The sequence below is a fragment of the Piliocolobus tephrosceles genome, chromosome 12 (assembly GCF_002776525.5).
Source record: "Piliocolobus tephrosceles isolate RC106 chromosome 12, ASM277652v3, whole genome shotgun sequence".
In the NCBI taxonomy this organism is placed as follows: Eukaryota; Metazoa; Chordata; class Mammalia; order Primates; family Cercopithecidae; genus Piliocolobus; species Piliocolobus tephrosceles.
Genome location: NC_045445.1, coordinates 123,646,839 through 123,660,841, shown reverse-complemented (window position 1 = coordinate 123,660,841; position 14,003 = coordinate 123,646,839). Strand labels below are relative to the sequence as shown.

General features: G+C 42.3%; 1 protein-coding gene across 1 annotated transcript in view; it reads right to left on the bottom strand.

Annotated features, from left to right (window-relative positions):
• PCYT1B (phosphate cytidylyltransferase 1, choline, beta) overlaps positions 1 to 14,003 on the bottom strand; it is an 86,905-nt gene that overhangs the window by 2,725 nt on the left and 70,177 nt on the right. The window contains exon 7 of the mRNA XM_023202587.1: positions 10,813 to 11,001. Coding sequence (XP_023058355.1) covers positions 10,813 to 11,001 — 189 coding nt within the window. The remainder of the gene's footprint in view (positions 1 to 10,812; positions 11,002 to 14,003) is intronic.

Below are 14,003 nucleotides of genomic sequence, written 5' to 3'. Positions count from 1 at the left end.
TGTTTGTTTTTTGAGACGGAGTCTCACTCTGTCGCCCAGGCTGGAGTGCAGTGATGCGATCTCGGCTCACTGCAAGGTCCGCCTCCCGGGTTCACACCCTTCTCCTGCCTCAGCCTCCCGAGTAGCTGGGACTATAGGTGCCCACCACCCCGCCCAGCTAATTTTTTGTATTTTTAGTAGAGATGGGGTTTCACCGTATTAGCCAGGATGGTCTCGATCTCCTGACCTCGTGATCCACCCGCTTCAGCCTCCCAAAGTGCTGGGATTACAGGCGTGAGCCACCGCGCCCGGCCAGTTCTGTGAGTTTTGACAGATGCATACAGTTGAGTGACCACCACTGCAATCAAGGCATAGGAGGGTCCCATCAGTTCCCAAATTCCCTTGTGACCCTTTGGAGTCTCCCCTCCCCCAGCCACTGGCAACAGATCTGTTTTTTTTTTTTTGTCCCTACAGTTGTGCCTTTTCTAGAATGTCATCAAAATGGAATCCTACAGTATGTGGTCTGGCTATGTTTTCACGGTAGAGCCAACAGGACTCACTGACAGATGGGACATGGGGTGTGGGAGGAACGGGAATCAAGTGACTCCAGTCTCGGGCCTGAGAAATTGGAAAGCAGTGATGCCATTTCCCAGTTTGGGGAAGACTGTGGGGTGGGAGGAGATTTTGGTGGTTAAGATCAGTTTACCAATTTGGGGCCTCATGTGATGGTTGCTGGGTGCTTTCAGAATGGAGCCCTTCCCTGATGCTCCCACTGGGCCTCCAGTGCCGCCAGCCTACCGTGCCTGCTGCCTGCTGCTCAGCCCCCCAGACGCTGCATCCCACCAACTCCTGAGCATCCTGCCTGTGCTGCCTGGGGTCTTTCAATTGCTCACATTTGAGCCTTAGCCCCCAGCCACTCAGTTCAATCTTTTGATACGAAACTGGCCCTGAAAGCCAATTCTCCTAGTTACCATCTTAGACTTGTCCTTTGGATTATTCATTTTACAAACCATTACAGAGATCTTCTGGGGACCAGGTGCTACACAGGAGGAAGGGGAGGAAGAAGAGGGTAGAAGATGTAGTCATGTCTCAGCTGGGTCTTTGATAATGACCAGGAAGAGGTGGGTGGAGATGGAGAGTGGGTCCATGGGAGCTGGTAGAGGATGGCCTTTCCAAGCAGAGCACGCTAAGTAAGGAGTACTAAGTCTAAGTTGCTTGGTGTGGTCAGAATCCCAAATGCCCATGGGGTGGCAATGGTCTGGACCTAGAGCACCACAAGGAGACTGGATCTCCTACTCAAGAACCCCAGAAAGATTTTAATCAAGGGCGGAGTTTGATCAGATCTGTGTTTTGGAAATACCTTTGGGTGTCGGCATAAAAGCAAAGAAGGAAACCATGAAGAAAAACATTGACATTTAACTACCCAAAATTTTTAAATTTCTGTACCTCAAAAAACAACAACAACAACAACAACAAAACCCACCATGAAATAAGATAAAAGGCAAATGAAAAAATCATGGAATTTTTTGCAACGTTTACCTACAAATGATAGATCTCGGTATATAGACAGAGCTTATAAATCAAAAAGAAGAAGGTGAAAAGCTTAGTAGAAAAATGAACATATGGCCTGTATAGGCAAGTCACAAGAGAAATTTGTAAATGAGCTAGGAAAACTGTTCATCATCACTAGTAGTCGAACAAATGCAAATGGTTGAAATGAGATACATTTTATATATCAGATTGCTAAAGTTTTAAAAATTTGTTACAGCTAGTGAGGACTCAGGAAAAGGGCTACCCTCATGTTACTGCTGGTAAGAGGATAAAATAGCAATGCCTTTCTGAGGGGTAATTTGGCAATAGATGCAAAAATTTCTATTTTGAGGAGATAATCAGAGATGTAAGTAAATCTTTATTGTGTATAATGAATATTCAATGCAATGTATAACAAACAACACTGCAAATTCTCTAAGTAGGTTAGAGAAACCTGTACAACTCCAAGATGATATAATAAGTAGATGAGGAGAATCAGGTTCTTAAATAATGTTTCATCATGTGAGAAAATGCTCATGAGCAACTGCAAAGCCAAAATGATTTTAGAACACTATGTACTGCATGATCTCAAGTTTGTAGAAGGAATGTACATATATGGAGATGGGAAACAGATGGGAGTGATAACCCGAAATGTTAACAGAGACTGCTCTGGATGATGAGACTGCGAGTGATTTTCAGCCCCTTCTTTACTTTCTAATAGTTACATAATGAATATATATTACTTTTATCATCATAAAAAAGCATCACAGTAGGAAGAAAGAACTCAGGTAACCCAAGCAAGGAGATTAGGCAGAAGGGCAGGTGTTACACTAATGACATTGGTAAGGAACTATTAACGCCACAGGCACATCACCAATAGCACTGCCTGCCCCCAACACTCATTTTTCCTTTCTAAGCTCTAGCCCCTTACTTTTTAGAGTCCCAAGTTTCCTCTAGCAGATATAATAACATATGATGGCTGATTGCTCAGGTCTTTTCCAGATTTAAAATTCTACACGTCTGCTAATATACCAATTATTGACCTTCCATTAAGGCATTGATAATTCTGCCAAAAGACATCAAATCCCCCTCAAACAGAAAAAAAAGGTGCAGTACAACAGCACTCCCTTAGATTAAACCCATTTATGAGACAAAATCAAATGCCATAAGGATTGGGTGACCTATTATTAACAGCAACATTTAAAAACATTCTTGAACTTCTAGCAGGCACTTTAAAATATGTGTTTTTATTACTGTAATCTTTAAGTATATTTTTTGTGGCAGCCATTAGCCCTCCTGCTGTTAATGGATTGTCAGCATTTCCATTAGAAGTTCACTTTCTAAGAAATCTACGACTTGTCTACTGTAGTTTGAATCAAGCTCATAGCTGAGAATATTCTGCCTGAGGGGATGAACGAACTTGAATCTTCAATGATAAACAACGGTGTCGCACTTCATAAAATGCAACATCCATGCAAAATAACTCCCAGCCTCAATTTGCCAGCTCTCTGATCTGTTTCTGGTGCATTTTGAAGGGTGGTTCCCCTGCAAAGGAGCTGAATTCAATACAGTCAGGAGACAGTTTGTAATGAGCTTCCTGGGAAGAAAAGCACTTTACAAATATAACAAATAAGGAAGAGCATGCATGGCATTTTCCAAGAGTAAAGGTATTTAAATCCAGTCTCTCACTGTATTAAGAGGTTTCCATTTATAAAGTTTTCCCCCAAGAAAATAATCCCATTTATAGTCCTGTCCATATGAAAGTAATTTTCTATTTCTCTCCTAAAAGTTTTCCCTTTTAAGAAGTACTTAACATCAGTCAGGTGTGGTGCCTCATGCCTGTAATCCCAGCACTTTAGGAGGCCGAGGGGGGCGGATCATGAGTTCGAGAGTTCGAGAGCAACCTGGCCAACATGGTGAAACCGTGTCTCTACTAAAAATACAAAAATTACCTGGGCGTGGTGGCAGGTGTCTGTAATCCTAGCTACTTGGGAGGCTGAGGCAGAAGAATCATTTGAACCCAGGAGGTGGAGGTTGCAGTGAGGCGAGATCATGCCATTGCGCTCCAGCCTGGGCGACAGAGCAAGACTCTGTCTCAAAAAACAAAAACAAACAAACAAAAAACCAGAAGTACTTAACATCTAGTGGGGAAATAAATGTCTTGACAAATGCCTTTAAAGGTTGCAGTATTTCAGATATATTCTGGCATATCTGCCAAAAAGAAATGAAAAAGTTCCTAGTACAATCTGGTTTGGTTTGGGCCTTGGGTAAGCAAGATGAAACTCAAGGAGAGAAAAGGGCCCATGCTTCAGTTCTGGCCAAATCAATAACAACAACTAACCTTTACACGGTGCCCAACATGGGTGCCAGGCACTGCTCTAAGGGCGCTGAAGTGTGAGCCAGGCTGGGTGTGGTGGCTCATGCCTATAATCCCAACATTTTGGGAGGCTGAGGTGGGAGGACTGCTTGAGTCCAGGAGTTTGAGATCAGCCTGGGCAACATAGTGAGACCCCCATCTCTACAAACAATTTTGAAAAACTTAGCTGGGCATAGTGGTATGCACCTGTAGTCCCAGGTACTCAGGTTGAGCAGGGAGAGGGTTTAGGTGGGAAGATCGCTTGAGCCTGGGAGTTCAAGGTTGCAGTGACCCGTGATTGTACCACTACACTCTAGCCTGGCCAACATAGCAAGACCCTGTCTCAAAAAATAACATTTTTAAAAATGAAGTGTGAACCTATGTAATCCTCGCAACAGCCCTATGTGGCAGCTATGTTTACTTCCCCATTCACTGATGCTATGACTAAGTCCCAGAGAGGCAAATGAACTTGCCTTAAGCCACCTACTCAGAAAGTGACCCCTTGCTCATGACCACCTCTCTTGTAATTAGCCAGTTGCATAGTAAGAAACTTTTCATGTTTATTCACATTTTACTTGTACCTTTGTTTAAGGATAAAAATTTTAGGCCAGGCTCAGTGGCTCATGCCTGTAATCCCAGCTCTTCAGGAGGCCGAGGTGGGTGGATCACTTGAGGTCAGCTCAGGAGTTTGAGACCAGCCTGGCCAACATGGTGAAACCCTATCTCTACTAAAAACACAAAAATTAGTCAGGCATGGTGGCGTATGCCTGTAGTCCCAGCTACTCAGGAGGCTGAGGCAGAAGAATCACTTGAACCCAGGAGGCGAAAGTTGCAGTGAGCCAAGATTGCGCCATTGCATTCCAGCCTGGGCGACAGAGCAAGACTCTGTCTTAAAAACAGCAACAATAACCTTTAAAAAAAAAAAAAAAAAAAAAAAAGACACAAATTTTAAAACTGTCAAAGTCTCAGGTGGGAAATCTAATTCAGATCCACAAACTGTATTTTGTAGCTCTTTTCTCAAAATCAAAAATCTTAAAAATTAGCAATGCCTAAAATTAGGATGATTATTTAAAAAAACAAACAAACAGAAAATAACAAGTGTTGGTGAGGATGTGGAGAAATTAGAACCCTGTGCATTGCTAGTGGAAATGTAAAACTGTGCGGCCACTATGGAAAACAGTAAGGCAGCTCCTCAAAAAAATTAAACATAGCATTACCATGCGGTCCAGCAATTCTATTTCTCAGTATATACCCAAAAGAATTGAAAGCAGAATTTGAACACCAGTGTTCACAACAACCCGAACGTCCATCAATGGAATAATGGATAAAAAAGATGTGACGTACACATAAAATGGAATATCATTCAGCCTTCAAAAGAAAGAAAATTCTGACACATGCTACAACATGGATGAACCCTGAAGACATCATGTTAAGTGAAATATGCCAGCCACAGAAGGACAAATACTGTATTATTCCATTCATATGAGGTACATAGAGTGGTCAAATTTGTAGAGGCAGAAAGTAGAAGGCTGGCTGCCAGGGGCTGGGGGCAGAAGGGGATAGGGAGTTCTTGTTTAATGGTTACAATTTTTGTTTGGGATGATGAAGAAGTTCTGGAGATGGATGGTGGTGATGGTTGCAGGACAATGTGAACGCAACCATTTAATCCCACTAAACTGTGCACTTAAAATGGTTAAAATGCGCCAGGCACAGAGGCTCACGCCTGTAATCCCAGCTCTTTGGGAGGTTGAGGCAGGTGGATCACCTAAGGTCAGGAGTTCAAGACTATTCTGGCCAACATGGCAAAACCCCGTCTCTACTAAAAATATAAATAGTAGCCAGGCATGGTGGTGGCACATGCCTGTAATTCCAGCTACTTGGGAGGCTGAGACAGGAGAATCAGTTGAACCTAGGAGGTGGACGTTGCAGTGAGGCGAGATCACGCCATTGCACTCCAGCCTGGTAGACAAGAGCGAGGCTCAGTCTCAGAAAAAAAAAAAAAAAAAAAAAGAAAAAGAAAAAGAAAAAAGAAAGGTTAAAATGGTACATTTTATGTTTATGAATATATTTGTCACAAATTTGTTCTTTGAGACAGAGTTTCACTCTTGTCCCCCAGGCTGGAGTGCATTGGTGCAATCTCGATTCATTGCAACCTCCGCCTTCCGGGTTCAAGCGATTCTCCTGCCTCAGCCTCCCAAGTAGCTGGGACTACAACCGTGTAGCACCATGCCTGGCTAATTTTTGTATTTTTAGTAAAGATGGGGTTTCACCATGTTGGCCAGACTGGTCTTGAACTCCTGACCTCAGGTGATCCACCTGCTTCAGCCTCCCAAAGTACTGGGATTACAGGCGTGAACTACTGTGCCCGGCCGCCAGCTGGCATCTTGACTGAAACTTCATGAAAGACCGAGTCAGAACCATCCATCTGGGCTGCTTCCTGATTCCTGACCCTCAGAGACCGTGAGATAATAAATGTTTGTCGTTTTAAGCCACCAAGTTTTGAGGTAATTTGTTGCCACCAAAAGCTAACTAATGTAGCCATAGACACCACACTTTCTGCTCGCTGAGAAAGCCTAGAGACCGCAGTAGAGGGCTGAGAGTGCCTATCATAAATCTAGATGGCCTGGTCTCAAGTACAATTCTGGCACCCGGCATTGTCACAGGCCTTAGGGGGATGTTGGTAGACCTCAGTTTCTCTACAGTGACACACCCTGACCAAAGGAAAATGAAGCAAAATGACTGCATCATGTGGACATGCCTATGGTGAAGGATACAGACATGACCAGGAGAAAGAGGCTAGCCCCAGGCTCCACCCTAGTGCCTACCAACTCCTGTGAGACCATGGGAATGTTTCATAGTAGAATTTTTTAGGCCTTTGTCTATATCTATATATTTATCTACAAAATGGCTATAGTACTACCTTCTTGTGTGGTTAAAATGGGTGAGGGGAGGCCAAGGTGAGTGGATCACTTGAGGTCAGGAGTTTGAGACCAGCCTGGCCAACATGGTGAAACCCCGTTTCTACTAAAAATACAAAAATTAGCCGGGCATGGTAGCACATGCCTGTAGTCCCAGCTACTCGGGAGGCTGAGGCAGGAGAATCGCTTGAGCCCAGGAGGCAGAGGTTGCAGTGAACCAAGATCATGCCATTGCACTCCACCTGGGGTGACAGAGTGAGTGAGACTCCATCTCAAAAATAAATAAATAAAAACAAATGAATAAATAAAATGGGTAGAATAAATGTGCAAGGACATTGAAAAAAGAATTCAACCTGCTATACAACTTTCAGACAATAGCATCGTCATCATCTTCTTCTTGTTTACTATGATCATCATCATCATCACTACTTCCTACTCAGAGATAGCATGTAAGGGTTTCAATTTTAGATTGCCATCCTTAATGTCAAATATGAGGTCACTTGGGGAGACTTAAAGACTATGGCCAGGCACGGTGGCTCATGCCTGTAACCCCAGCGCCTTGGTAGGCCAAGGCAAGAGGGTCTCTTGAGCCCAGGAGTTCGAGGTTACAGTGAGTCATGATCACACCACTGCACTCCAGTCTGGACAACAGAGTAAGACTGTATCTCTACAAAAAATTTAAAAATTAGCTGGGCATGGTGGCACACACCTGTAGTCCCAGCTCTCTGGGAGGCTGAGGTGGGAGGATTGCTTGAGCCCAGGAATTTGAGGTTGCAGTGAGCCATGATCATGCTACTGCACTCCAGCCTGGGCAACAGAGTGAGACCCAGCTTAAAAAAAGACTATACCACAAGGAGCAAATTCAAATATTCCCTGGGGCCAGATGGGCTGCATAAATGTGGGAGTCAGGTTAGGGAAGGGGGAAGGAGCAGCGGAGCAAGGTGTGACTATGGCAAACAAGAGCTCATGCCTTCCCTAAAATAAATTTTAAAACATTATTAAGGGCAAAGCACACTACGTCTGCGTACTGAATTTGATCCACCAAACACCAAGTTGTAATAAAGTCCTGTACCTAGCACCATGAGCAAGGAAAGGCTAAGGCTATCTATCTATTTATCATCTATCTATCTGTCTACACACACACACACACGCACACACACACACACACACACACATGTATATGGGGTTGGGGATTTAGGTCTTACCATACAAATCCTTTGCAGATGCTGGAAGGTTCCATGAATAGGTCTTCCTCATACATCCATTCATTCATACATTCATTTAACCCAGAAACATTTATGGAATATCCACTATAAGTTACATACTATGCTGCATACCAGTCTCGTTGTACCAGAATTTGTATCTTAAATCCTTCTATTTTGTGCCTTTCCAAGTTTGGGTTGTTTGTAACAGTACTGTATTTGCCGGTAATACAGATCCTCTATTTTAAGAAATGAGTTCCAGTCCCAAATTCACAAATAAAGAATTATAATAATAGCATATTCATGAAAAGCAAATTGCTTATCTTGGCATTTAACATCCTTGTAACTATTCCTGTATTTTTAATGTCAACAGAAAAAAAGTAATGTCTTAGTCTGGCTGATATGGTAAATTAATGGTAATAACAGTTTTGACACTAATAGCAAGTTTTAAAAAGAAAAACCTCCAGTCTCTACACTGGGTTTCATTTCTTAAAAATCACCTTGTCTTGCTGTCATCAGACTCCCAAGAACAATTCCAGCTACTATTTCACCTTCACTGGGAGCCTGAAATGACTAAGGTCTATAGTTTTTATGAAATTATATATATATACATACACACACATATACACACATATACACATATATACAAAAACGCACATATATACACACATATACACATATATACAAACACATATATACACACATACATATACACATATATTCACACACACAGATATACACACAGAGATATACACACATATACACACACATATATACACACACATACACATATATATACACACACATATATACATATATACACATACATTTACACACATGTACCACACATATACACACACACACATATATGTATTTTGAGACAGGGTGTCGCTCTGTCACTCAGGCTGGAATACAGTGGCATGATCTGGGCTCACTGCAACCTCTGCCTCCTGGGCTCAAGCAACTCTCCTGCCTCAGCCTCCTGAGTAGCTGGGACTACAAGTATGCGCCACCACACCTGGCTAACTTTTTTTGTATTTTTAGTAGAGACGGGGTTTCACCATGTTGGCCAGGCTGGCCTCAAACTCCTGGCCTCAGGTGATCCGTCCACCTCGGCCTCCCAAAGTGGGAAATTACATTTTTTCCTTGACTTTACTCACTCCAAGTGGAGAAAACATCCACCCCCTTGAGTTATTATACCAGCTCTTATCAGCAGAGACAGGTTTCTGAATCCCTGTAAACGAATGAACACCTACATGGTTTCATTAAAAACTTCTAGCTGCTTCTTCAGAGCCTGGAAATTAGTTGTGAAAATGTGAACTATTAAAATACACACTAGATTAAATGGGAAATTTCAGACCATATGTCATAGACACCAGAGAACAGGGTCTGTACTTTGTCTGTTTTTATGTTCTTCTTTATGCATAGTGCCATGCATAGACAAGAACATTAAGAAATGTACCAGGAATTAAATTATCTGAGCTGAAATTTTTAACAGGCCTGCAGAAAATGAAAAGGAGCCCAGCCCTTGGCTCTTCCACCTTTGCCAGCTCTTTCTAGGAGTCTTCGAAGGCTCATGCAATCCTTGTAAACCTTTCACCCCTCTCAGACTCAGCCGATAGGACACGGTTGGCCTATGACACCCACCTCTATAATCACTTAGAGGCTGCCAGGTATTAAGCAAAGCATCTCTCCCAACTTCCCAAACATTGTTCTTTTTCTATTACTAATTGAGTGTTTTACTTTTAGATAATCCTATAATGAATGAGCTCAAACAAGCAGAGGTAGCACGGACAACCTGCCAATAAAATAATTAAGTCAAAGTGGATTTTGGTAGCGACTTCTCATGTTATAATAGGAAATCCAGGCTACTTAAAATCAGAGAAATCAAATGGAATTACGTCTTTTTGTTGTAGAAGGAAATTTCATTTTTAGTATCTCTTTCATACAACCCTCATCAATCCTTTAGTGTCTCTAAAGTAAACTTTTGGTATCTCTTTTACAGACCCCTCATCAACTCTCCTGACAATACTGGTATTTACTTGGGAAGGGCATGCACAATAGAAATACCCATAAAGTACCAGTGGAGGTTTCCAGAATTTTCTTTTCCCTTTCCGTAGTTATCATTCAGAGTCGTTCAGATTTTAGGCAAGGAGACCCTCTACATTTCCTCTCAGTTTTAAGATTCAGATCATGGCCCCAGTCACGAAAGACTGCTGTGCCTTATCCCAACACTTGCATGTCATGAAAAACCAGGGGAAAATCAGGGCACGATGGACACAGATGTAGGGCTAACTCCTACTTCTTCTCTCTCTCTCTCTTCCAACTAGTAAAAGAGGAAGGCTCCTGAAAACAAAAACTGACTGACATAGTACATTTCTTTGGATTCTCCTCCCCAAAACGTAATTGCCAGTAGTTGATCCAAGAGCCCATCATCCACGTCTTGTAACACAAGCTCCATGCTGCCACTAGCTCACTTCATCTGTACTCCCAAACTTTCATCATCTCCAATGGGGAGACTGAGATGAGTGACAGCATCAACCCCTGAAGCAATAGACACTCAAAGATCATCAAATGGCTTCCAAGCTCTGGATAAGAACTAGAAACTGAGACCAGACCTGGCTTTGTGTGCTACTGGGTGCCATATTGACGAGTAAAGCAGAAACTCAGGAAGGAAGTGACATGGACTTGAAGTCGTTCAGGCTGATGCCTAAAGTAGAGGGCACACAGTGGATCTGAGATAAGGGGCACCCTTGAGTGGCTCCATAAAAAGGAGGATAAACTGAAAACACTCATCATTGTGGGGTAAAGTTAAATAATTACATACCCATGCTCCATCAGGTCCAAACAGTTCTAGGAAGTTGCCAATGAATTCCCTTGACTTCTCTTCCCACTTTTGAATTAGATCATGACTCTTTTCTTCCACTCTGTTCACAAATTCCTTTGATCTTTCCTCCACATTCTTGACTTTTTCCTTCATTTTGTCCACCTGGTTCTGGAAACGGTACCTCTTCTCCTGGTGAAAGTTTACAGGAAAAAAAAAAAAAAAAAAAACAGATTTATCCAAGAGGACATGAGAGAGATCAGTCATTCACATTAAAGGTCACATTTTATTTCAATTTGTATTTGTTCCTAACCTGAAGAGTCACGATGTTGCCATTTCCCAAGGGCTAGGTTGATGGAAAGGCACATCTCTTGTAAGAAAAGTCATCTGCCATTAATCCATTTGGATATGTAAAGGGAAGTAAAGGGAAGTACAAGTGGTTTTAATATCATCTTTCATTTAAACATCTTTGAGTTGGATTCACTTATATAAGAGAATAAAAAACACACAGCTATCTTTTGTTGTGGGTAGATATTGGGCAAATAACCCCATTCAATTTGCTGGGACTTAGACAGAAGTATGAATTGTGTACACAATGACTATTCAGAAGCTGCCTGAGTTCTCTGTTTTACTGGGATACGGTTAAAACAATATTGCTTGAAATAAGTGGGCCATTGACTGGGCCTTAGAACCTATGTGTTATACTAAAATTTCCACTGTAATGATATTTTCCACTACGCTAATTTAACTGTATTGATTTCCTTGGTGGTGATGAAAGCTTTTGTACTGATAGTTTCTCTAGACTCAGATTTTGTTCTTCTTATAGTCTTTCTGCAGCAATGTCTACATATGTGCTTGGAAACCATCGTATGCTGGGCAAGTCACATGTCACCTCTAAACCTCAGTTTCCTCATCTGTAAATTGGGGATAATAATCATCCCTACCTTAGGGTTGCTTTGCATGCAAAGTACTTGGTAAAAAGGCCAGCATTTAGTAAATGCTCAGTGTGTGTTGGCTGTTTCATTAGTATTAAGTGGCAGAGGCATTTGTCTGTGTTACCTGATGAGAGCAGTATTAAAACCATGAAAATAACATGAGGCTCTTCCCCCATGAAATCATGATGTTTCCCCTAAAGTGGTAAGGCTGATCGTTTTTCTTTACTTTGTGGGACTAAAGTTCATTTTGTGTTTGAGAAATTTTTTTTTTTTTTTTTTTTTGAGATGGAGTCTCACTCTGTTGCCCAGGCTGGAGTGCAATGTCACAATCTCAGCTCACTGCAACCTCTGCCTCCTGGGTTCAAGCAATTCTCGTGCCTCAGCCTCCTGAGTAGCTGGAATAACAGGCACGCACCACCACACCCGGCTAATTTTTTGTAATTTTAGTAGGGACGGGGTTTCACCATGTTGGCCAGGCTGGTCTTGAACTCCCGACCTGAAGTGATCCACTCACCTCAGCCTCCCAAAGTGCTGGGATTACAGGCATGAGCCACCGTGCCTGGCCTGTGTTTCAGAATTTTTTAAAACACCTGGAATATTGCAAAACTGGGTCAAGAGTCCTTGATTTCGACCTTCCAAACCTTCCTGCAGCCTCAGGGTAGGATGTGAGCTATGTGTGTTGCCACTGAGAGATATATATACACATAGACATGCTATGGGAGGTGACTCTGTCTTCCATTACTTACTATGTGACCTTAGGTGAGTTGTTCAACCTCTCTGGGCCTTTGTTTCCTCATCTCTGTGTTGGGCATAGTCATCCTACCCACCCTTGTAGTCTCATCATGAGGATTTAATGATATAACCCAAGTAAAACACTTAGATGAGCATATGATGAGCTCTTGGCAAGTGTTAGCTGTTGGCTTTATATCACTCTTTTCCACAGTTCATTCTGCACTGGAAATAGTTACTATATATGGCTCTCAGGGCAGCACAGAATAGCTGAATGAGCACTGGGCTGGGAGTCATGAGACTGGGAAGTTGCTACTGCCTCTACTTCTCCCTGACCTGAAGGACCTTGGACAGGCTCCCTTTTTGGGCTCAGCATTCCTCATCTCTACATTGAGGGACTTGGACTGGGTGACTGACTGGCATCAGGTCCCTGTCACCTCTGAGGTTCCGTGATTTGTCTACACGCCCATGCAACACATTAGATTTCATCTCTGAACTGCAGCCAGGTTTGTCGTCACAGGAAGGCAGCAAGTGCATCCAAACTGCCTGCACGGTTCCTTGAGCTAAGTGGCTTATCTAAACGCCGTTTAAAGAGAGTGAGCAATAACTTTTGGAAACGGCTTGACATGCTTGGATGGTTGACCGAATTCAATTTGAAAGAACAGACAGTTTAATTTATTGAAATAACCAGGGCTTTATTCTCTATCAGATACTAAATAATCACTTTGACTGAATTATGTTCAGCCACTTGTTCTGGTGCCACTCAAACCCGACATTTTCTGACATTTCCTGATGTTCTGTTGCCCGGCTTATATGAAGTCACAGAGCCTAGACTCTCAACGCTCCCTGCCTTGTGAGGACAATTCATGATCACCAATTCACAATTAATGAGCCCCTCCTATTTTGAAGGTACCAATGATCAATCGTGTGAGCCATGGGATAATTATAGCTGCATGTAATTTTAAGTATCTTGCTTTGAAGATGAATCATCCTTTGAAAATGCAGCGTCTATTTTGGGGGGTTAGAATTCTGTATGTATGGAGGGTTCTTATTTTAATTAAAGATATCGGCACCTCAGAGCCCAGGCGAATACAGTTGTTCAGAATCACTAACATCATCTCCAGCAACTGGGCTGCGCTCTTTGCTTTTTAACAGCTTGTTTTGCTTGTTTTAAAGATTATTTATTATTATTATTATTTTATAAAAAATGACATCCTGAGGGAATCTAAGTCACTGTTAATGTTCTTTGTCTACTATAAAGACACATGCACATTATGCTTGTTGCAGCCCTATTCACAATAGCAAAGACTTGGAACCAACCCAAATGCCCATCATCAATGATAGACTGCATAAAGAAAATGTGGCACATATACACCACATATGGAATGCTATGCATCCATAAAAAAGGATGAGTTCATGTCCTTTGCAGGGACACGGATGAAGCTGGAAACCATCGTTCTCAGCAAACTAACACAGGAACAGAAAACCAAACACCAAATGTTCTGACTCATAGGTGGGAGCTGAACAATG